Source organism: Protopterus annectens, chromosome 3.part1 (assembly GCF_019279795.1).
Source record: "Protopterus annectens isolate FY-2018-M chromosome 3.part1, PAN1.0, whole genome shotgun sequence".
Classification (NCBI taxonomy): domain Eukaryota; kingdom Metazoa; phylum Chordata; order Ceratodontiformes; family Protopteridae; genus Protopterus; species Protopterus annectens.
This window is the reverse complement of record NC_056732.1, coordinates 1,869,039,261-1,869,065,688: the sequence shown is the minus strand read 5'-3', so window position 1 is coordinate 1,869,065,688 and position 26,428 is coordinate 1,869,039,261. Positions and strand designations below refer to the sequence as shown.

General features: G+C 41.2%; 1 protein-coding gene across 1 annotated transcript in view; it reads left to right on the top strand.

Annotated features, from left to right (window-relative positions):
* Positions 1-342: 342 nt before the first annotated feature.
* Positions 343-26,428, top strand: part of LOC122797941 (zinc finger protein 665-like) — a 450,270-nt gene continuing 424,184 nt past the window's right edge. The window contains exons 1-2 of the mRNA XM_044066461.1: positions 343-486; positions 13,758-13,884. Of these exons, the coding sequence (XP_043922396.1) occupies positions 475-486; positions 13,758-13,884 (139 nt within the window). The 5' untranslated portion in view covers positions 343-474. The remainder of the gene's footprint in view (positions 487-13,757; positions 13,885-26,428) is intronic.

Genomic DNA, 26,428 nt, shown 5'->3' with positions numbered 1-26,428 from the left:
GAAAAAAAGTATTTTTGTATGGAATCCTTATTTCCTTGGTCTTGAAAACTATTGAAACTGTTGTGTTATGTTGTGTTACTTTCCTGGCAGTGTGATAAGGACAGATGTGTGGAAGGGAAGTATTGCTAATGCATTGCAGGGTTTTTTGAAAATAAAGAATGCAGTAGTATGTGGTGAAAGACCAGCCTATCTCATTATATATTTATACAAACCCCTCCCCTGTACACTTTCTTCACCTGCTTTACTTTATGAATATTAATAAGGTTAGCAGCACACTGTAGGGACCTATTTCATAGGCACACAGGAAGTGAGTAACTTAAAGTTGTTCAAAGAAGAATTATTTTTTGTGTGTGTAGAAAAGGATTCAGTCCTTATTCTTTTTTATGTATTTATTTTGTAGTTGTTATAGAATTTTTCTGGTTCTTAGACCTTACAAGCAGTCATTGTTTGACTTCCTGAAAAGTGCAGTTCATCATGAAGTTGGAGGTAAGAACTGAGCTGATGAGGGAACGTTTTCTTTTTTCTGTTGGATTTTATTCATAGAGGAATTGGGTGTTGTGTTTCTTACTGGTGTAGTGGGTGTTACTAGGATTGAATTGAGGGTAGGAACAGGAAAGAATGACCTGCAAGTAAGGATTTCTGTTTTGCAGGGAACTGGAGAGGGAACTAAGTTTTATGAAACAAATATCCTTTGTACTTCTGATCCTGAACTGTAAACGGCTGTATACTATTTTGCTTCTGAGCTTAGCAGTTTGTATTGATTAAGGCAAAATCTGCAAAGGGGGGATTAGAGCACAGTGTTTTAGTGGAAGCTTGTTCTTTGTGAATAATTAGCTATTTGGTTTAAATCAGCAGAGTAAAATAACAAAAAAATAAATTAAAAATTGAACTGAGCTTCCCTTGTAATAAGAAGTTGGGTTATTATTCTTCAGTATTAAACTCCTGTACCTATGCTTTTGTAGTGCCATATGGTAAGAATAAATTGGAACTCACCACATTTCAAATTTTTGGGGGTCTGCAAATTCAAGAAGGTGTTCTGTCATCTTTGTAATATACCCCATATTTTTGGTCAGCTGTTTCTCTCTGATCCAGGAACCCTAGAGCTGTAGATTTGGCTTATTCTGACACTAGTACCATTTCTTTTAAATCTGTTTTCCTGTTGTTATAGATTGCTTTTCTGGCTTCCTTCTTTGTACAGATTGTTGCACAGCATATGTTGTTGAGAGTATAATATATAAAATCAGTGGTCCTAACATGGGAAAGGAGACCTTCTTCTATGACATTAAGTGATCAGCTCAGATATTATATGACCATCTCATGTAACTGTTTAGTTAATTTCAAACTGTTGAAAGGTAACATTATATGACTTGGGACATAGGCTTCAAAGGTTTGCTAGGATAGCTGGCTACACAAGGTGTTGTTACTGTGCATAGAAGATGGCTAAATACTGTTTTTACAGCATGTGGGGTTAGTACATTCTATAATAAAGCAGCAATAAGAGCCTAAAGGAAAATAAATGAACTGCAAAGACTGAAGAGAAGCAGAGACTTTTACTTGTCAGAAAGGAACATACAGGAAGATTCAGTCAGGTATAACTGTTTGTTCAAATATTTGCACCTTGTGTTATAGTTATTATATCAGACAGACTGCATAATTCATTCTATGATTATCTCCTTAATCCAGTTTGGAGTCATGTGGAGGCATAGCTCCTTACAGGGCAGACACATCCACTCAACTGTCCCACAACAATTACACCTTTAGCAGTTTGGAGGAACACCAGTTCACCTGTAGCATGTCTTTGGGATGTGAGAGGAAACTGGAGTCCCTGCCCCCAATAAAAGCCTATGCAGGCACAGGGAGGATTTACCAGACAGCACACTGAAGGTACCCCAGGCAAGAACTGAACTGGAGAACCAAGTGCTGTGGGGTAGCAGTGCTAACCACTCCCACTATGTCACCAGTGAATGTATTCAACACCTTTTTACTGTATAACTCCTAAATAAATAAAATAATTAATTAATTGATACATATAGGTAAATAAATTCCTGCCATCTATCATTGGCCAGGGGGTTATTTTCAAAATAAGGAGCAGTGAAACAAACTAAACGGAGTTATGGGTAGATGATTAAAGCAGAAATCTCGGGTGCTGACATGCATGGTATAAAGGAGAGTATGATTGGAGGATTTACCAAATGGAATTATGGGTAGATGATTAAAGCAGAAACCCTGGGCACTGACACACGTGGTATATTGGGGAGTAAGAATGGAGGATTTACTGTATACACCTGGGGCAGTCGCACACGCACTTACACACTCACTCGCTGTAGGGAATATTTGCAGATGGTTACTATCAGTATCCCTAAACAATTTACCAAGAAATTATGTATGGCTAAGGTGTTATAATACCAACCTGCGGCAGCAAGACACAGGCTGAAAATGTGTGTTGGTATGGCATTATTGTACAAACCAGAAACATTGGCACACTGACTAAACAGAAGTATGAATGTGTAGTTACTTTAAAATCTGGGGCTGCCACATACATAGGGTATTACTGTATAACCCTGGGGTAGGAACACTGATGCACTGACTAAACAGAAGTATGAATGTGTAGTTACTTTAAAATCTGTAGCTGAACATACATAGGGTATTACTGCATAACCCTGGGGCAGGAACACTGGTGCACTGACTAAACAGAAGTATGAATGTGTAGTTACTTTAAAATCTGTAGCTGAACATACATAGGGTATTACTGCATAACCCTGGGGCAGGAACACTGGTGCACTGACTAAACAGAAGTATGAATATGTAGCTACTTTAAAATCTGTAGCTGAATATACATAGGGCATTACTGCATAACCCTGGAGCAGGAACACTGGTACACTGACTAAACAGAAGTATGAAAAAAAAATAAAATCTGGGGCTGTAACATACATAGGGTATTGCTGTATAACCCTGAGGCAGGAGCACTGGTGCACTGACTAAACAGAAGTATGAATGTGTAGTTACTTTAAAATCTGTAGCTGAACCTACATAGGGTATTACTGTATAACCCTGGGGCAGGAACACTGGCACACTGACTAAACAGAAGTATGAATGTGTAGTTACTTTATAATCTGTAGCTGAACATACATAGGGTATTACTGTATAACCCTGGGGCAGGAACACTTGTGTACTGACTAAACAGAAGTATGAATGTGCAGTTACTTTAAAATCTGTAGCTGAATATACATAGGGTATTACTGTATTAGATTTTTTTTGTTGTTGAATGCAGCTGTTTAGGTGTTTAGATGCTGTAACTGACAGCTTGGTGGGCAGCATGTTCCCATTGTGCTGTAACTGAAAGCTGGTTGGGCAGTATGTTCCCACTGTGCTGTACCTGACAGCCGGTTGGGCAGCGTGTTCCCATTGTGCTGTACCTGACAGCTGTTTGGGCAGCGTGTCCCCATTGTGCTGTACCTGACAGCTGGTTGAGCAATGTATTCCCAATGTGCTGTAACTGACAGCTGGTTGGGCAGCGTTTTTCCATTGTGCTGTAACTGACAGCTGGTTGGGCAGCATGTTTCGACTGTGCTGTAACTCTCAGCTGGTTGAGCAGCATGTTCACATTGTGCTGTAACTGACAGCTGGTTGGGCAGATGTTCCCACTGTACTGCAACTGACAGCTGATTGAGCAGCGTGTTCCCATTGTACTGTAACTGACAGATGGTTGGGCAGCGTGTTCCCATTGTGCTGTAACTGACAGCTGGTTGAGCAGCATGTTCCCATTGTGCTGTAACTGACAGATGGTTGGGCAGCATGTTCCCATTGGGCTGTAACTGACAGATGGTTGGGCAGCATGTTCCCATTGGGCTGTAACTGGCAGTTGGTTGGGCAGCATGTTCCCATTGTGCTCTAACTGGCAGCTGGTTGGGCAGTATGTTGTTCCCACTGTGCTGTAAGTGACAGATGGTTGGGCAGCATGTTCCCATTGGGCTGTAACTGACAGATGGTTGGGCAGCATGTTCCCATTGGGCTGTAACTGGCAGTTGGTTGGGCAGCATGTTCCCATTGTGCTGTAACTGGCAGCTGGTTGGGCAGTATGTTCCCACTGTGCTGTAACTGACAGCTGGTTGGGCATTGTGCTGTAACTGACAGTTGGTTGGGCAGTGTGTTCCCATTGTGCTGTAACTGACAGCTGGTTGGGCATTGTGCTGTAACTGACAGCTGGTTGGGCAGTGTGTTCCCATTGTGCTGTAACTGACAGCTGGTTGGGCAGTGTGTTCCCTTTGTGCTGTAACTGACAGCTGGTTGGGCAGTGTGTTCCCTTTGTGCTGTAACTGACAGCAGGTTGGGCTTTGTGTTCCCATTGTGCTGTAACTGACAGCTGGTTGGGCAGTCTGTTCCCATTGTACCGTACCAGACAGCTTATTGGTTAGCATGCTGCCATTGTGCTGTAACTGGCAGCTGGTTGGGCAGCATTTTCCCATTGTGCTGTAACTGACAGTTGGTTGGGCAGCATGTTCCCAGTGTGCTGCAACTGGCAGCTGGTTGGGCAGCATGTTCCCATTGTGCTGTAACTGGCAGCTGGTTGGGCAGCATGTTCCCATTGTGCTGTAACTGACAGCTGGTTGGGCAGTGTGTTCCCATTGTGCTGTAACTGACAACAGGTTGGGCATTGTTTTCCCATTGTGCTGCAACTGACAGCTGGTTGGGCAGTGTGTTCCCATTGTGCTGTAACTGACAACAGGTTGGGCATTGTTTTCCCATTGTGCTGCAACTGACAGCTGGTTGGGCAGTGTATTCCCATTGTACTGTATCTGACAGCTGTTTCGGCAGCATGTTCCCATTGTGCTGTACCTGACAGCTGGTTGGGCAGCATGTTCTCATAGGCTGTTAGGGGCTGTCAATCTATAGATCTGGAAATCTTATGACATATCTGTAAATAGAGCAGTATTATACACAGGGGTCTACTTTTTAATTTTTTTTTTTGTTTTCATATTTGAAATATATAGCTGGGAGACCAGAACTCTCATTCACATGAGAGTTTATTTCTAAGCAACTACTGAACACAAAGTCTATCTCACACAGACAAGCACACGCAGTGCAGAAATCCTTGTTTATCATCAATTTTGTCCATGGGGCAGAGAGACCCTCATATTTTCCATGTGGACGGTATGTCTGCTGCCTCACACATAATTATTCTAAGCTATTTCCTGTAGAAAAAAGGGGGGAAGAATGTTTTTTGGAAGTTAAATTATGAGACTGTAGAAATGTAAAACATCAGAGTATGTATAACCAATCATCTGATGACAGTGTCTTACGCTTCTCGCTATTCCTACTAACATATTGTTCTTCTCACCCTAACATTTTGTTTAAATTTTTTGTACAGTTCTACACCCAATTTAAAATATGGTGCTACAAAATATGAACAGTTCTACACCCATTTTAAAATATGATGCTACAAAATATGTAACTTGTTTTTATATTTGTCCCCTCCCTACAGCAGCTGCTTACACTGAACTGCCCCATTAAATAAAATTAACTGCAAACCAAGATATAAGCTGAAAATCATGTCCACCTTCTTGGAATACACCTGCAATCTTACTTGTGTTTTACGTCTTACATGCTAAGTTGGCCACCATCAGGAATTTGCCCTTTTCCGTATTGTAGTAGGTCTGAGTTGGTATATTTAGTCGGGGGTGTAGGGGGCATAGCCCCCATCTTGGCAGGTTTTAAATTTTATGTTTTTATGGTCACTTGGTTGGATAACCGCTTATGTGCCCTAGTTAAAATTCACCGTTTGATGATGAGCAGCTTTGATAAATACATATTCGTTGAATGGCTATTAGAGCAGCTTTGATAAATACGTATTAGTTGAATGGCTGTTCATTGAATAGACATTCAATGAAATGTCGTAGACCCACCCTTTAAGTGACTGCGAGACATACCCCCTTGAGTAGTAAAAATCAGTACAGAATTGTCTGGCTAAACTACCAAAGCAAATGCAATAAAAATACAGAAACATGGAAGTGGACTGAATCCTACCAACAAGATGTATTATCTCTCCCAGAAGCATAGCTCTTACCAGAATTATTTAACTGAGAAATCCCCCCCTCTCTGCTGCAGTAATTTTAGAAGTGGTAGAACTTGCATACAGACAGAAAGCTTTGCATTTCTCCACAAATTAACTCCTCGTTGGTCCGATCCGACCATAAGCTTATCACCCTTGATATCCACATCCCGCCCTCACCCCCCATTAAGGAAACCACAGTAAAAAAAATTCTCCAAAGCCAACTTCATGCTTCTTAAGACAGAAGTGGTGAACTTCATGACACCCATGCAGATGGACAATACAGTTACAACTGCTGAATCCTACACAAATGCACTCTATAAGCACTTACACGAGTGCATGGATCGTGCTATCCCAAACAGAACCAAGATGCTATCCTCCAAAAAAAGGAAGCCAATCTGGTGGTCTCCTGCCATAAACAAACTGTACAACAGAAGGAAGAAACTGTTGCAAAAGAGAGTAAAATCCCATGAGTGGAGGAGCTCCCATGTCAGCCTCAGTAAGAAGCTAAGATCCCTTATAAGATCCTCCAAAGATAGCTACAAAAACAAAATCACCACTAAATCCAAGGACAACCACAAAGCATTATATAGCTATGTCAAGAATCTAGATGGCAACACCCAGATCTGCTCTGAGTTACAGCACAAAGGCACAATAATTACAGAACCAACTGATATTGCCAACATCCTGGCAGATAGGTTCAGTGCTAACTTTCCCCCCCTCTCACCCCCTAAAGGGCCCATATCTGTACAGTAAGAATGCAGAGTCCCTGTAATCACACCTACGCAGGTAAAAGCTGCACTCTCTAAAGCCAAAAACACAGCATCCATGGGACTGGACAACATCCCAGGGTGCGTTTTACACGAACTTCAGAATGAACTGGCTCCCCACTTAAGCACCATGTTCAATAATAGCCTCGCATCAGGCTTTGTGCCTACTGAATGGTGCACAGCAACAGTTATCCCACTCCACAAAGGGGGAGCCACCACTGATCCCGGGAAATATCGACCTATTAGCCTGACAAGCCTGGTCTGCAAGGCCATGGAACGTATCATCATGGAACTTATAAACAAAGACATTGGTAACCTCCAAACTCTGGATCCCACCCAGTTTGGGTTTGTGAAAGGCAGATCATGCCTCCTGAACCTGATCGACTTCTTTGAGGCAGTGAGGCAGTCACCAAAGCCATGGATGAGGGTAAGGTGGTTCACACAGCCTGTCTTGACCTTGCCAAGGCTTTCGACACCATCCCCCATTCTGAAATTAGAGATAAACTCACTAAACTAGGTATAAATCCCTACGTCACAAGATGGGTTGCCAACTGGCTCACTGACAGAACCCACACTGTAAAAGTTGCAGACTCCAAATCTGACCTCAAAGCAGTGACAAGTGGAGTACCACATGGTTCTGTCCTGGGACCTCTCCTGTTTGGTATCTACTTCTCTGAAGTACAGGTTAACACAGAAGGCCTCTGGCTAACGAAGTTCACAGATGACTGCAAACTAGGAGCCATAGTCAAATCCCCAAATGATGTGGACATCCTACAAAAGGTCCTCACTGAGACAGATGCCTGGTGTCAGAGCCATGGCCTCAAGCTCAATGCCAAAAAGTGCAACGTCATCCCCTTTGGTAAAAACTCTGTACCCATGATCTACTTAACACCGAATGCGTGATAAGAGACCTTGGGACCCAGGTGGACAGTTGTCTCTCCTTTGATAGTCACATCGCCACAGTAGTCAGGAAGTCCTTCTACGTGGCACACCTCATCCTAAAAGAGTTCTCATCCAGGAAAAAAGAGGTCATTGTTCCCCTCTACTCGTCACTCATTAAACCCATTATAGAGTACAACGCCCCTTTCGGAATGTACCTCACAAGACATCTGCAGCAGCTGGGAAGGCCACAGAAGTACCTCACAAAGAGGATTACTGGCCTCAAACAATTGCCCTACACTGACCGTCTCAAAAAAACTCCAGCTTTACTCCGTAGCATATCGCCTACTCCGAGGTGATCTCTGCCTAACATATAAAGCTATGTCAAACCCAGAGCTGTTGGACATGCTACACCTAAAGAAATCCCAATCCTTCCGAGCTACATGCTCTAGGGACCTAAACCTTGTCACCACAATAAACAGGACATGCTGGAGGGATAGATTCCTGTCCCAGAGACTTCCTATACTCTGGAACAAGCTACCCATCTCCCATGTATGTCAAGCAAAGTTCTTCATTAGCACTCTTCAAGAAAAATCTTGATGAGTGGATGGGCAATAGGAAATACACCCCGGGGATCACTTCTGTGTCTCTGCTCGACAGTGGCACAGGAAAATAACTTTCTTGGGTGGCGTAGGCTATGGAACCTTGCTGGCTAGGATTACGTAGGCCTTTGGGCCAATAGCCTAGTACTTACCTGTGAACCTTTTCTCCCTCTATCAAAGACAGTTTCCATGGAAGACAAGCAAGGAAATGCTAATTATATCTGTAGGTAGCAGAGCAAAATGCCAAACATGTACCAAACACTCACAATTTGTAGTAAAAAATAGCATGTAATACATCACAACAAACATCCATGACCTAACTGTAATTTAAGGTGATCTGAGCATTGACTAGTCATATAATCCTGAACAGTATTCTTATTCATCCCTAAACCTGTTTGGGTACTGTTAACTAGTTACTCAGTTAACAAAAGTCCAGGAACAGAAGGAAGTCTGTGAGCACTGTATCCGATTTTTTTCCTCCTCCATAATTAGTTCCATCCAGGGTTCTGATATTGCTTGCTTGGATGCACATAACTCTTCAAGGGACCACATTTTAGTTGTTCTTGCAAGTATTTCCCTCCACAACCCAAGTAATAATGCATTCCCTCACAGAATGGATGTATTGACTTGACAGCTGTGCATTTTCAACCTGATGAGATGTAATTTTACCTGCAGTGAGGATAACCATTTATTCCCTTTGTACCCTGGTAACAATCCTCTTCCCTTGTTTCCTGTCTAGGACCTCAAATGTACAGTAGAATGAAAGGGATTGAGAATGATCTTGGAACAGGGATACTGTGTGGTGCATATGTCCAGCATGGGGGTTTCTAGGGAGGGTTAATGTGCAAGTGTCCAGCATGGGGGGGGGGGTCCTAGGGAAGGGTCATGTGCATGTGCACAGCACAGGGTGTCCTTGGGAGGGGTAATGTGCATGTGTCTCACACAGGGAGCACTAGGGAGTGGTAATGTGCATGTACCCAGCACAGAGGGTCCTAGGGAGGAGAAATGTGCATGTACACACCACATGGGGTCCTAGGAAGGGATAATGTGCATGTGTCCAGCACAGGGGGTCCTAGGGAGGGGTAATGTGCATGTGTCCAGCACAGGGGGTCCCAGGGGAGGGGTAATGTGCAGGTGTCCAGCACAGGGATTCCTAGGGAGGGGTAATGTACATGTGTCCAGCACTGAGGGTCCTAGGGAGGGGTAATGTGCATGTGTCCAGCACAGGGGGTCCTAAGGAAGGGTAATGTGCATGTGTCCAACACAGGGGTTCTAGGGAGGGGTAATCTGCATTTGTCCAGCACAGGGGCGTCCTCTGGATGGGGTAATGTACATGTGTCCAGTGCTGGGGGTCCTAGGGAGGGGTAATGTGCATATGTCCATCACAGGGGGTCCTAGAGAGGGGTAATGTGCATGTGTCCAGCACAGGGGTTCTAGGGAGGGGTAATCTGCATTTGTCCAGCACAGGGGCATCCTCTGGATGGGGTAATGTACATGTGTCCAGTGCTGGGGGTCCTAGGGAGGGGTAATGTGCATATGTCCATCACAGGGGTTCCTAGAGAGGGGTAATGTGCATGTGTCCAGCACAGGGGGTACTAGGGAGAGGTAATGTGCATGTACCCAGTACAGGGGGTCCTAGGGAGGGGTAATGTGCATGAGTCCAACACAGAGGGTCCTATGGAGGAGTAATGTGCTGGTGTCCAGCACAGGGGGTCCTAGGGAGGGGTAATGTGTATGTATCCAGCACAGGGGGTCCTAGGGAGGGGTAATGTACATGTGTCCAGCACAGAGGGTCCCAGGGGAGGGTTAATGTGCAGGTGTCCAGCACAGAAGGTCCTAGGGAGGGGTAATGTGCAGGTGTCCAGCACAGAAGGTCCTAGGGAGGGGTAATGTGCATGTGTCCAGCACAGGGGGTCCTAGGGAGGGGTAATGTGCATGTGTCCAGCAGAGGGGGTCCTAGGGAGGGGTTAAGAGCATTTACCCAGCACAGGGGGTCCTAGGGAGGGGTTAAGAGCATTTACCCAGAACAGGGGGTCCTAGGGAGGGGTAATGTACATTTGTCCAGCACAGGGGGTGCTAGGGAGGGGTAATGTGCATGTGTCTAGCACAGGGGGTGCTAGGGAGCGGTAATGTGCATGTGTTCAGCACAGGGGGTCCTAGGGAGGGGTAATGTGCATGTGTTCAGCACAGGGGGTCCTAGGGAGGGGTAATGTGCATGTGTTCAGCACAGGGGGTCCTAGGGAGGGGTAATGTGCATGTGTCCAGCACAGGGGGTCCTAGGGGTAATGTGCATGTGCCCAGCACAGTGGGGGTCCTAGGGAGGGGTAATATGCATGCGTCCACCACTGGGGAGTCCTAGGGAGGGGTAATGTGCAGGTGTGCAGCACAGGGGTCCTAGGGAGGGGTAATTTGCAGCTGTCCAGCACAGAGTCCTAGGGAGGGGTAATGTGCATAAACAGCACAGTGGGTCCCTAGGGGGTTGTAGGGAGGGATGAACTGCATGTACCAAACATGGGTGGGTCCTAGGGGAGGGGGTAATGTGGATGTACATAGCACAAGGGGACCTAAGGAGGGGTAATGTGCATGTATGCAACACTGGGGGACCTAGGGAGGGGTAATGTGCATTTACGCAACACAGGGATTCCTAGGGAGGGGTACTGTGTATGTGTCCAGCATTGAGGAGGTCCTAGGGAGGGGTAATGTGTATGTGTCCAGCATGGAGGAGGTCCTAGGGAGGGGTACTGTGTATGTGTCCAGCATGGAGGAGGTCCTAGGGAGGGGTAATGTGTATGTGTCCAGCATGGAGGAGGTCCTAGGGAGGGGTAATGTGCATGTAGTCAGCAAAGGGGTACTAGGGAGAGGTGCAGTACATGTGCTCAGTACAGGGGGTACTGGAGAGGGGTGCAGTGCCTGTTATGAACCCAGGTGGTAGTAATGAGGGGCACGGTTCCTGTTCTGAGCACAGGGGGTAGTAGGGAGGGATGCAAAACATGTACTCAGTACAGGTAATACTAGGGAGGGGTGCAGTGGATGTAACCAGGACTGGGGTACTAGAAAGGGGTGCAGTGCATATGTCCAGCAGGGGGGATACTAGGGAGGGGTTCAGAGCCTGTTCTCAGTACAAGGAGTACTAGGGAGGTGTATAGTGCCTGTGCCCAGAACAGGGGTACAAGGTAGGGGTGCAGTGCATGTGCTGCTAACAAGAGGCTACTAGAGAGGGTGCAGTGCTTGTGCCCAGAACAGAGGGTACTAGGGAGGGATGTGCAGTGCATATACCTAGAATGGGGTACTAAGCAGGGGTGCAGTGCTTGTGTTCATAATAGGAGTTACTGTAAGCTTCGTGCCTTCTTTTTTTTGTGTACCATCTTGCATATAGCAAGGTCACTCACTACTTAGTCACAGTTTCTCTTTGTAAGTAGTCACAGCGTATTTCTACTTAATGTGATTATTTAAGTGTTCATACGTATAATAGTATCCAACATTTCCTGCAGTTACAGTACCAAGTGAGTTAGATTAAATGCACTGCTCCATTTTCCCTAGTCTTTCCACCCTTTCAGTGGATCAAGATTTTATACTAAAGAATTAATGTAAAAACCCTTATCCTCTGTTCATTTTGTCCTCCACTAGGAAACCAGAGGGTTGGCAAGATCCCAGAAAAGGGGTACATTGCATGTGCCCAAAATAGTGAGTACTAAGGAGTGAGGGATACACCAGAGTAAGGGTACTGGAGAGTGGTATAGTACATGTGTCCAAAACAGGGGTACAGTGCATGTTAGCAACAGTGGTTACTAGGAATACTAAGAAAGGGTGAAGTGCATGTGTCCATAGTAGAGTGGGACTAGGGAGAGGGTACAGTGCATGTGTCCAGATCAGGAGAGATACCGGAGAGAGGCACAGTCTATGTGCCTAGAACCAGTGGTACTACGGACAGGTATAGTGAACATGTCCAAAACTGTGGGTACTTGGAAGGGTTATACTGCCTGTGCCTGGTACCGGAGGTGCACAGTGTCTGTGCCCAGAACAAGGGATATTAGAGAAGGGTACACTGCATGTACCCAGAACTGGGTATGCACTGGATGGGTACATTTTTTCTTTGAACATGGGGTACTAGGAACAGATGCAGTGCAGAGGGTAATAAAGAGGCTCACAGTGCATGTGTCAACAACAAGGGATTACTGGGGAGTAGTACAGTGCAGTAACTGGTTCTGAGACTTGAAACTATGGGCACAATAATAGACAGACTGAATCAGTAAAAGTGTGGACTTGTATATACCATGTCCATGATTACTGTTTTTATGAGTATTCCCTTTTCTCTGGGGTATAATGATCTTAGAGTTAGATAAGTTTTGGAGCTTGTCCTTCACATTGTGAGGGTGCAGGAATGGGTTTACCCCTGCAAAAACAATTTTAAAGGGAGAAGAGCAGTATATAACATTCATTGTTTTGCATTTTATGTTTTTTTTCATAATTCTAGGACTCTGTTACATGTCTCAGAATTACAGTAGGGAGCCATAACGTGCACACTCAAAAACTGGGTAACTGGAGAAGGACACAGTTGAGTGAGTAACAGGGAGGGGTGCAGTACATGTGCTCACTTTTGATGGTATTAGGGAGGGATATAATGCATGTATTCCTTAACAGTGGGTGTTTGGGAGGGATGCACAGTACCTGTGCCACTGCGTGTGACTGGGAAAAATGGAAGAAGGCAAAAGGAACACTAGTATACCCATTAAATAAGTAAATATAGATTTGTAGCAGGGAGCAGACACCATTATCCACCAAGGAAAAGAATAATTTAAAGAAAAATATAAAATAATGCTGAAAATAAAGCAAAGCAGCACTCTAAGAAACGCTAATGTTGCTATTGCAGTCCCTGAATGCCCTCGGGGGTTGGGGTTTGGTATAATGGTTAAGGTGTTTACCGAGCATACACAAGATACAGGGTTTGATTCTCACCTTTGGGGAAATTGGGTAGGCTTAAAATGGCCCAAAAGGGCAGCTAGTCTAGTACTTGCCTGTGAATGCACTGGTTTATCAATGCAGCTGCTACATACAACTGAGTATGACTGGGAAAACAAGGCAAGAAAATGGCCCAAAAGGGCAGCTAGTCTAGTACTTGCCCGTGAATGCACTGGTTTATCAATGCAGCTGCTACATACAACTGAGTATGACTGGGAAAACAAGGCAAGAAAAAATATTGTAGTGCTTATTCCACATGCACAGCAATTATATTATGCTGGAGTTTTTAACAAAAATCGTCACCCTCATTGCTAACCCCCTCTTCAATCTGGTGAATTTTTGCAAAACTGTTATAAGTATGAAGAGAGGAAGATTTGCTATTTTTGCAAAGGCAAGTAGTGCCTTTTAAGAAAATTTTAACATAGCCGGTTTCACTCTTTTTAAAATAATATGCATGTGCAGTGAAATGAACAGCAATCAAATTATTTATCCTTTTAGGTGCCTGAAACCTTTGAAGATGTTGCTGTTGAGTTTTCAGGAGAGGAGTGGGAAATGCTGAGTAAACCAGAGAAAGAGCTACACAAGGAGGTGATGGTGCAGAACTATGAGAACATGATTTCTGTAGGTAAGGTGGATCTTAAGAGGTATATCCTTATTTGAGGGGTGCATTTATCTGTAAAAGTGATATTATTATCTAAGTTGAAACTATTAACTGGTTAGATAAATATTTTGTTTTATGTGTCAGTTGTTTTCTGAAGTGTGCTACATCAATCAGCTCTTCTGCACATCATTTATCTAATCTTTTCTTAGTTAATGACATCCTTTGCTAGGAATTCTAGCCAATAGCCAAATGCTTAGTCTGACAGTAATGGGACAATAGATGTTGTACTCCAAGTAGCAGAGTTCCCAACAATAATATTCATTATTTCAACTTTGTTATTAGATTAACATCTAAAATACAGGTCATAAGTTATCTTGGCACTATAGACAAGTCTCACAGTATGACATGCAGAGATACCGGTTTTGTCTTTAAATTGATAAAAATGTAGTAAATGTTTTTCAATTTTAATAAAACTAATGTACTTCTCATCCTCAGAATTAGTTCAACATAAAATAATCTGTTAGTATAGTTAGCCAGAGAAATAATTACGCTTAAGTAGTAACCGCCATTTTGACTCATGAAGTGGATTAGTATGCAGCCTTCCTTTAATGCCTACTACAATACATGTAGCTTTAACTATAGTGGTGACAGAGCTACAAGGGTTGGGAGGGTGGCCTAATGGTTAAGGTGTTTGCCTTACACACACAAGGTTCAGGGTTTGAGTCTCACAAGGGATAATTGGCTAAGCTTAAAATGGCTCGCAAGGGCAGTTAGCTTAGTAAGAATCTATGAATCTATGTGACATGGCTGCTTTATTACTTCTAGAAGTTTGCCTTACAAACACAAGGTTCAGGGTTTGAGTCTCACAAGGGATAATTGGCTAAGCTTAAAATGGCTCGCAAGGGCAGTTAGCTTAGTAAGAATCTATGAATCTATGTGACATGGCTGCTTTATTACTTCTAGAAGACCACAACATTGCATACCTTGTGAAAGGTGAAATTCATCCAAAATGTTTGCATTGCTTGCAGAGTATCCTGACAAATGTCCAAACTTTGCTCGGCATCAGAATTGGGGAAATACATTTACAGCAGTGGAGTATAGTCCTTTTCATTATATAAATTGTTACAAATAATGCACCCTCTGCATCTACATAAAATTCTGTCATTACAAGGCAACTTGGCAGGAAGCTGGAAGTTTACTTCATGAAACTTGATTATTTCTTCAGTATAAGACAGTAACCAAGAAGTCTGAAAAGTTACAGTGTGCAGGCATTCTATATGTTTCTGAGAAAAAAACAAAAGAATCATCTAGCCAAGCTAGACTTTTCACTGTGTGATGCCCCGAAACCTCTTGCATTAGAGGAGATATGGGATATATGCAAAGGACCCCATAAGGACATTAGGTGTTTCCGCTTTATGGCAATTCTGAATGTCCATGACTTGTTCTTTTTAAGTCTGTTATGGACAGACTTAAAAAGAAAATGTCATGAACATTCAGAATTGCCATATAGCTGAAACATTAAATGTTTCTGAGAAAAAAATCAATTTAACTCTAATTTTCTTGAAGAGCGGAAAAATGGCAGCAGTTACAGCAAATTTCAGTAATTATTGTAAGCCTAGGAGGAATGTGCCATTTATTTGGCATTTGCTCTTCACAAGGGCTTGGAGAGACTATTCTTATGTTACGGTGCTGTTGCTGTTCACAAAGTCTTGGAGAGACTAATGATTTTTATGTTAGAGCTGAATAGTTTGAATTTGGTAAGCTGCGTGATTCAATAATAATAAGAAGGGCACAACAGTTACTTTTTAAAAAATGATCAAATAAGAGGCAGGATGTTAAAACACTTAGCTTCAGTGGAATTTTACATCTTCTGAGAGTTGTGGAGTTCTTGTGTGGAAAACTTTCACCTGAGCTAAAGCTACTGAAAATGCAGCATTGGAATATACCCATAAAAATGTGCATGTATTGAGAAATGTAAAATATTATAAAAGGTATAAATAAGCTTTTTCTGGGCACACTCTTCTTCTTCATAACAGTGTTAACTTTTTTCTGCCAGACATAAAGCTGATGTGAATGCATGCACACGTGTGCACGCGCGCACACACACACACACACACACACACACACACACACACACACACACACGAAGTAAATGTTGTTATAATTATAATAACTACTGTTTATCTCTGTGGGTATAACATACAGATTTGTATTTAACTGTTAGTGATTTGCAGATACTTGGTTTTGAATATCAGGTTTGCAAATATGCATAAATGTCATATTTCTGTTAATATGTCAAATCAGTGCAAACTGAGTACAGAATATCAATGCACAATTTTCCAGCATTGTGTGTGTTTTATTTGATACAGTGGAGTACCTTGTAAATCCTTTTTTTGTTCAGATTTTTAACAGAATTATTAAGAAATGGCATGTATTCATAATACTGCAGGAAATAGTTCCCATTTTCTCAGGTACCTGCCTTCCTTTGTGGCGCAGGAGGATTGCATCCTGCCTGCAGACATGACTAGGGTTTAACTAACGGTCTTAGCTCTAGAAGGGCCAGACACAGAGGGAGAAAACTGAAGGGACATGACTGCTTGTCTTGTGTGGTGTAGGATAGTGGTGTATTCATGCACTTGGAGACCCACAGTGGTACGATCTCTCTGGCACAGACTAGAAAGATGACCATTCATGCTGCATGAGGAGAGAAAGACCCTTGCTGAAGTGGAAAAGATGTCCTTCATGGACAGTCCCATTTCACAATACACCCAGTACCTCACTATGTGCATGAAAGGCTAAGGATAGGGATAAAACTGAAAAATGTTCACACTACCCCTGATGGCTGCCTCACTGATAATCCTGTTCATAGATTAGTACTAAGCTAACTGCCCTTGCGAGCCATTTTAAGCCTCGCCAATTATCCCTTGTGAGACTCAAACCCTGCACCTTGTGTTTGTAAGGCAAACACCTTAACCATTAGGCCACCCTCCCTTCAGTTGGATTTCGCCCATTGAAGGAATGAATGAATGAGATTTTTGACTGAGAAAGGGTCTGGTGGTCATGGGGGGAGATGCATGGAAATGCTGAGTATCAAGTATCACATTTGGGTCCAGAATTGTTCTTCAGCTTTGCGCTCATTTGACATGTGAAATTCTGTTCCACAATGCTTCCATGTGATTATTGCTGTACAGGTGTAGACTGGTGATAAGTAGAAGGTAGGTATATGTGAAAACTTGTCCTGCATTATGTAAGTTTTCGTTTGATATGTTGAAGTACAATATAAATGCCTTTTGGATCACATTATTAACAGAAATACTAATGTGGCACATATTCATAATTTGCCAATAAAAAAAATTGGAAGAACAAAAAAAAAAACTGACCCAAAGAACCACTGGATCCAATATCACAAATGATGCATTTTCATCTGTAATACAAAGATTTCATCAAAATAACATCTATGAAATTATTTAATAAATCCTTTGAATAAGTCACATGTCAATCAGAAAACAACATTATAGGATAACTGCTAAATGAAAAGTTTTTTTTTTGTTTTTTTTAAGAACGTAATGATAATGACGTTATTCCAAAGGGGTAATGTGGACTTTTAATGAATTTGCCAATGCAGTTCTATTGTCAGCACAGTTCTTTTAAGTCCAGCATTGTGTCAAAATTCAGCTTTATCAATATTATCAAATAAAACAGTTTTATACAGTGTGGCTGTCTCTTGCTTTATTTTAGTGGCATACCCTTTGCAACCGCTTTCAGGTTGTATTGCCAACTTAGAAAGAACCACACCTGTCGCATTATGTCAAGTACATTACAAAACTAGAATTACAGTCAAAATGGCCTTTTATCTCAAAGCTGTTGTTGTAATTGGTAACTGTAGCATAAGTGCTATTTATTTTCTTACAGTAACCATAGGGAAATGCATGCCATGGTCTATTCATGTACTGAGGCTGACTAATGATGTACAGTACCTTGTTCTCAAACTTTTAAATTTGTGTTTCTTTTTTACACAAATTAAGATTAGTGTCCCACTTTACCTGCTAATCAATATTTCCTTTTAGAATGCTCCTGTTATTAACAATTGTCTGTCTAAAAGTAAATCATTCCTCTGAATATTCCAGAAAGAAAGCATTCTAAAAAAAAGCACTTTTTTGTTCAGTTTTCTTCTACAGGGTCACTTTTAAACATTTGTTTGTAATGTGTCTCATGGCCTACAGCAGCTTTTTTGTTTACTTTAGGATGTGCAAATTACTTTTTTATTATAATCAAACAAACCACTTTATTTGATTTTGTACAGGGGTTTACAGACCCTGCACAAAGGCTGCTGCAGTATGTGGCTTAGCTTGTTCTTCTGGATCTGGTATCCCTGAATGTCTAGCAAACCTTGCTTTAAGACAGCTCAAATAGTCTCCAGAGGCTTCCCCTTTATTTTGTTTACATGCAATATCATAGACCAATCAGTCTTAACTTGACACACTTCTGTAATTTTATTTAGCAATGCTATCATTTAATGCATTCCCTGTGAGAGTAAAATCTGTTATTTTAACCTTTTCAAGTAACTGCCCCGAGTAGCTGATTTAAATTTGTCAAGGAAGGAGTGTAACATTCTATTATAATTTTTAATTCTTCTCTAAACCTCAGTGGATATTTTCTACTATTTGGAAAAGTTTTAGACATAGTATGTACCAAGGATGGTGAACAACACTCTGTTATTAGCCCCCAAAATTTTCCTAAGAGGTGCCAAAAGATCTGTTCCAGAGGTCACAGCCTCCTGTCCTACCGTATCATGAGCATGTGTGATGAGATACAGGAGTATCAAATACTAGTGCTCCTGCTGAAGGGGTAGAAGCTTCTTGAGGGTAATAGGAAGAAGAAACCACCTCAGCAGAAGCCTGTTCAAGTGATGAAGTTTGAACAGGGGAGCTGGGCTGAGATGTAACAGTGTCACGCCGATCCGGTGTCCAATGGACAGTTGTCCAAAAGTAGAAGTCTGGGAAACAGCAGAATCTTGTAAAGGAGTTACCCAAACTGGTGCATATGGGGACAGGGGTGCAATAGCTGTTGGAGGATTATAATCCTCTTCAGAAATTTCTGCTTTTCAGCCATCCTCAGTTTGTTCAAAACCTGCTAAGACTGGATAAAGGGATCCTTTTTTACTGGTCTGTGCTGCCTTGTTTCCTGTTTGTATCTCGTAACCCCCTTAATGCTGAGTCCTTTTCCTTTTTAAGCGCTTCAGTATACCAATAATAAAATAATATAATTTGTTCCCCACTTACTTTATTTTTCTTTTCTTCCAAAATACCCTTCAATTTCATTAATTTACCCCTATCATAACTTCCATTTAATGGAAATATTCCACTAGAGTAATTTAACATACAACTTTCTTTACCATAATTATGTATAATTGTACATAAAATGTGCAGGTGTTCCCTTTTCAGGGATTTGATCCTGCTTGCTTATCTTTGTTCCCATTTTTCCCTGTTAAGACTTATAGATCCTGGATCCTGGTAATGCAGAGAAAAAAATAACTGTATCAATTCACACAGCATTCAGGGAGGGAAGGGTAGGCATTCTGTCTCCATGCAATGACAGAGGAGAGGTTGCAATCAACCTTTTCCCAAAGCACCCCCTTGCTTTTATCCTGTTGCTAGCATTGTGAGCAGGATAATGGGGTGGCTATTTACTGTGTCCAGAACTGACCACTCTTTTGGACCCTCTGACAGTACTTTCACACAGTCACACCTATGTCCCAGGGTGCTATGGGTTCATGAATTTGATTTAACTCTAATTTTAATTATTTGTTTATCTCTCTCTCTCTCTGTCTTTCCCATCATACATTACACAACATAAAGCATCTTGTCATACATTAAACAACACAAAACATTAGTTATACTTTTTATTTTTTTGTTCTGAGGGTACCGCCCTCAACACAAGTTGCCTCCTTGTGTTAATTTCCGTTTTTTTTTTTTTTTGTGGGATCCTCCCACTACTGTCTGACAGGCAACATTTCTGTGGGATCCACCTACTATTATCTTACATATACCTAAAAAACAACTCTTCATTTACCAAAAACAGTTATTTACTTATTTCACAACTTGTACTACAATTATCTAAAAGAGAGAGAAAATTCTACAAGTCTATTTATCCCCATTTAGTCTAACAGCAGTTTGCACACCCTAAATAGTTAAATATCTGAATCTCTGAGTATCTTATACAAAACGGTGTGGAATTCACAGAAGAACTTTTTTGTACTGGGCCCCTATGATCTATTCCACCCTGTTCTGCAGCAAAACCAAAGTTCAGATTCAAATCACAGCACCAAAATTGTTGTAGTGCTGTAAAAACATACATAAATAACAAAGAGCTTTACCTACCAGTCTTGAGTCAAGAACAACACTTTACGATGCTCAAATTACCATTTTTTTATTATAACCAAACCACAGTGCTATGAGACTGCCTTTACAAAGTATTTAAATCTGTCTCCCCAAGCAACAAAAAACACAGAGTTTATATACCATTTTTTATTAGAAAGATACATGTAAAATGTTGACATTTTATACTAATTAACAAATAGGGTCTCTGCAGACCCTCATGCCTCTTGCTTAGATCTGCACGTGAACACTTTAACAACCATGTTTATAGTAACAAGCCGAGTGGCCCATGTTTCTAAAATATTATCAGACTGCTTTGTTTTTCAACCTTGTGCCTTCAGTACCAGTGTGCACTGTCTCTTTACATTCCTTATAATCCCTCATCCCTCAACCCCAAGGAGGTCAGAACTCACATAAAATCTCTTTCACATAGCTTTTCTTGCCTCCCTTTCAGAATATTCCAGAATCAAGACTTATAATCTTTTTAACCCCTTCAGCACTTTACCTTCCGTTGTCTGTTAATAGCTTATTTTTAAAATGCAGTTGTAAAACACTTAAGAGGAAGAAAACTACCACTTAACAACTGTTGTTTGCATAGTCATGCATCCATGCTACATGTTGCTTTTAACATAAACAATTATCAACATTTTATTTGACTCATTACTGAAAAAAAACTGTAAGTTCATATGCATTATGTGAAGAATAATCATGAAAAAATACATTTTCCCTAACACTAGTAAGTATATTTGAAATTCTGTTGGAATGCTGCAGGCCACTTTACGTCATTGAAGAATTTGGGAGTGGTCATCTTGATGCATTTGTGAAGTTAAGACTATTAACTTATGCTGTTTACCATGTTAATAATGGAATGTTTTTATTAAATTACCCTGGCCCTTGCACACCCTGTATTGCCAACAAGTATTCTTCTCCCATCTTTAACAACATCCACCTTGTTAAACAAATATGAGCAATGTTGCTACAAAATATCATGATTCACTGCCAGCCTGCCAAATAGAACCCATGACTCTGCCTCCCTAAGGGCATTACAGTAGCTGAAATTCCCACATTATTTAATCTAATCATAACTTCCACAAATCCATAACATTGTATATTAACCTACCAACTGTCCGTCCATCTCCAACCTCATACAAATATATAACCCTTCCAAGCCACTATGTTCATCACACAAATACCTATAACATGTATCCAAACCGAACAGTACTGCTGACAAATCACTACTCTCCAACACCCTTGCTAAATCCTGGAACTTCATCCCACTAACAATAGGAGAAGAACACTCCTAAAATAATTTAAAACTTAAATAATATCCTACCTACTCAGTTGCCAGCTCTGTACATGTGATGTTCTTGGATAATTTCCAAACCCTTACTGTTACCACTGTTTTATGGGGTCTGTATCATATTATCAGGTGATGAAAAGAGTGAACGCTCTTTCATCGAGCCGATAATGTCGAAAGGAGAAAATAGCGAAGTCACAGAACATTGATTTTTTTTTTTCCCCAGGGAAAAAAATTGGTGGTCCGTCTTCAGGATTTTGCCATTTCCTCCACTATGGTGCGATCTCGGAGTTGGTATATTTAAGTGTGTGTGTGTGGGGGGGGGGGGTTACTTCATTTTGTGTTTCAACTTTTTTTTTTTTTTTTTTTTTTTTTTTTCCTTGGGAAAAAAATTGCTGTTCCCTGTGTTCGCATTTTTGTGATTTCGACATTATCAGTTCGATGAAAGAGTATTTGCTCTTTTCATCATCCGATAATGTGATATAGACGCGTTTTATGTAACTGGCCACAATACACCTACTTATTCACAGTCTCAGCTGACTATCATTTACCCTTCTCCAGAACCATCTCTATCTCCCTTTTACCTGGACCTCCTCAATACTCCATAATTTGTAACCATCTTCATCCTGTAAATACTTCACTGTCTCCTACTCAATATCAGTTTTCAGCTGATTCCATTTGAAAGTAATTAGACTCGTATAAGCTACATATTGGCTAATATTTTACTGTATCTTTATTTAACAGTCATGTTCTCATTAACTGTCATATCATTAAATTCTATGCATGTTCACATGCTATTCTGTATATGAACATGTATTATCATTTTAAATGAGGTGTATATAGGGCACATGATAATTGATTCCTTTTTGGAGGAATTTTTACTTGAACACAGGATTACACGTGACACATACAATTTTTTGAAAGTAGAAAATCTGGTGGTGGCCACTATCTTTGCTATACCTAAAATATACAAAGACTTTTTAAACCCCCCTATTTCGGCCCATTGTCTCAGGAAGAGGTACTAAAACATATTCCACTGGTGTATGTACTGACAAATAAGCATTTAATTATTGATTCATGGGATTTTCTCAATGAAATCTGGATGAAATATTAAATTTTTTTAACTATAGATGTAGTTGATCTTTATACCTCTATACCCAGGGACAAGGGTTTGGAATTTCATGACAGTTTAGTCAGATGTTCCAGTTTTACACATGACAAGATTTGTATAATTGTCGAACTGATGTCATTAGTGTTATATTACAACTACCTTTTTTTGAGGCGGAATATTACAAGCAGATTAAAGGGGTGGCCATGGGTGCCTCGTGCCCCTATTTATGCAAATTTAGTATTGTACGATTGGGAATGTAACATTGTTTTGAATTCTAGTTTTTTTCAACATGTCAATCTGTATGTTCAATATCAAGATGATAGATTTATTCTTTGGAAGGGACTAGAAAAAGAGATCAATAACTTTCGACAGTATCCGAATGATTCTTACCCCACCCACTCTCACCTCTAATTACTTCCTTTACCCCACCCACTGTCACCTCTAATCACTTCACTAACAAACACCCCAAAACCACCACCACAACAAACAATACTCTGTCCCCCACTACTTTCTTTAATTTTATAATCCTTGCCTGCTCCAAAACAAATATCATCACTCTTGCGTTTTCAAACAGCTTAGTAACTACATAACAACTCTTAACAACCTCATTACATTATGCTTGAAAAACCTATATACATCTCCTTTCTACTACTATCACTCCTACTGAGTTCCTATATCTTCCACCTTACCCATCCCAATATTATCTATTATTTCCAATCCTTCTACACAACTAACCATCTGAACATACCTCTCCAACACTCACACACCCCAATTTTGCCACACCTATATCCTATAAATACCCATCTACATTTTCAATATAAACTTCTTACCTCACATAGATATTTCACTCCCATAATTACTAGAAAGTCTTCCAGTATCATAATCGAGTCCAATGTATACTCTAAACTCTCAAGTTACCTCCCTAACCTAGCCCTATACACAATTACCAGTCTACAATCTGGAGATATCCATCCTAACCCAGGTCCCCCCTCCTCAAAAACTACTAACAAGTCCATATTATTTACTGCTCTAAACTCCCAAAGCATAGTCAACAAAATTCCAAACCTGCATGCCTGGCTCACACACAACAAACCTGACATCCTATCCTTCTCTGAAACATGGTTGAAACCCCACATAAAGAACTCTGAAATAATCCCACCAAACTATTCTATTATTAGAAAAGACAGATCTCATAAAAAAGGGGGTGGTATAGCTCTACTATACTCATCCTCAATATCAGTTACTCCCGATAATAAACCCACTCCCCACTTTAACAATGCTGAATTACTACTAACAGTACTACAAATCAACAAGCTCAAGCATATATGTATAGCCTCCATCTACATCCCTCCTGGTGATAATATTTCTACACTCGAAGACATCCTCTTCTGGTTCTCCACTAACATCAGCAACAAAACTATAATCCTAGGAGACATGAATATAAATTGGGCCTCCATTCAGTCTCCCTCAAACCCACTTAACATTAATCTCTACAAATTCTCTCAGCTCATCAATTCTACAACCCACCCCTCAAAAAAACTGCCCAATGGCAGTATCCTTGACTGGATCCTAGTCTCTCACCCCCACTACTTCTCTAACAGTGGTACTCTTCCTTATCCTCTTAGTGATCACTTACCCACATTTACACACTGTCTCCTTTCACCCCTTCATCATACCCATAACTTCATTACTACTCGTAACCTAAAAAACTTTAACCCTACAGCTTTCATTAACTCTCTAAAGGCAATAAATTGGAATACTCTGAAAACACTTCCTCTAGATAATGCAGTCACCCATTTCAACACTACCTTCTTAAACCTCTTAAACCATCATGCTCCCCTAAGAACAAAAAGAATAAAAACCAAAACTGCCCCCTGGCTTACAAAAAATACACTTACTACAATGCGACCGAGACAAACTCTGGACCCACTACCATAAAAATAAAACCCCCCTCATCTACAACGAATACAAAACACTTTGAAATAAAGTAAAGAAACTCATCACCACTGACAGACAAAACTACTTCTCCTTACTCCAAAACAACAATAAAACAAACCCTCAAAAATTCTGGAAAAGTCCACTCTCCTTAATCCCAGTAAACCAGACACCCCCACTCCCAATCCAAACGCTCTCGACATAGACCTGGCTACTCAATTTAACTCCTTCTTCATCAATTCTATTTCCAAACTAACCTAATCTTTCTCTGACATCTCCACTCCCTCCAAACCAGCCCCACTCTCATCTTCTTACCTTCCACCTTCAAACACTAGTTCACTACCTATCCCGTCTTCTAATTCTACAACCTTCACCACCCACTCCACTCTCCCTACCTCCAAATATCCCCTCCCCCCACATTTCTCACTAAAACCCATACCCACTTCTACCAAAAAAACTCCTTCTAAAACTGAAGTCTGGTTCAAATGCTCCCGATTAATATTCCTTCACAATTCCTCAGCATAGCTGCTGAAGCCATTGCCTACCCCGTTAGTATTTTAATCAACCGCTCTATCCAAGAAAGCACAGTTCCCCATATCTGGAAAAAGACCTTTATCATACCTTTACATAAAGGAGGTAACAATAACAATGTCTCCAACTTTCATCCCATCACTATCCTGTCTCCCATCTCCAAACCCCTTGAAAAGTGTATCCAACTACAACTCCTACCATACCTCATTGATAACAACCTACTAACTCCCACACAACATGGCTTCAGAACAGGCCACAGTACTATGGCAGCCCACCTCTCCTTCCTGGAAACAGTAAATAAAGCCCGAGACTCTGGTCATATTGTTTCTACCCTTCTACTGGATCTTTCTAAGGCCTTTGACACCATCTCCCATAACCTTCTTCTAGCTAAACTCTCCAAGCTTAACCTATCTTTTTCCTCTCTGAACTGGTTCTCCAGTTACTTATTCAACAGACATCATGCAGTAAAATGGAAAAAGGCCACCTCCTCATTCCTTAATACCCCAACTGGTGTTCCACAAGGTTTAATATTAGGCCCCCTCCTCTTCAACATCTTTATTAATGACTTCCGCAACTCCATCCCATTCTCAAACATCATTCAACATGCAGACGACTCAACTATTATTTGCTCTGCCACTTCAGCCTCTTTACTTCTAAAGCTAACTCGAGACGCTTTTTCAACCACTGAATAATGGATGAAAAATAATCACTTAGCACTCAATGCTTCTAAAACCAAATTAATGGTATTCACTCCCTCAAAAGCCACCCCTCTCAACACAAACACTTTCTGTATTTCTAGTCAAAACAACACAACTCTGGAACTGGTATCAGAGACCAAGCTACTTGGTGTCCAAATTGACAATCAGCTAAAATTTAATTCCCACATACAACTAAACATCAAAAAAACCCATCAAAAATTAGGTATGCTCTACCGTCAATACCATTGTCTTACACCCTCCACTAAACTCACCCTCTCTACATCCTTTCTCATCCCCTCCCTTCTCTATGGATCTCCACTCCTAACTAATCTACAATCCTCTCTGAAAAATCAACTCTCATGTTGTTACAACAAAATCGCCAAGTTCGCCACTAGCCAGAGGTCCTCTACTTACCATTGTTCCTCTCTCCACAAACTAAATTGGCTAGAACTACCCAACCACCTTATCTATACCCAACTCACTCTGGCCCACAAGCTTATTTTTAACCCCTCAATCTGTCCCTCCCTCTCCTCTGCCTTTAAAATGCATCTACCCAACAGAGTACTAAGGTCTAACAACCAAAATCTTCTTGAAATACACAAACCAGCTCGTCCACCAG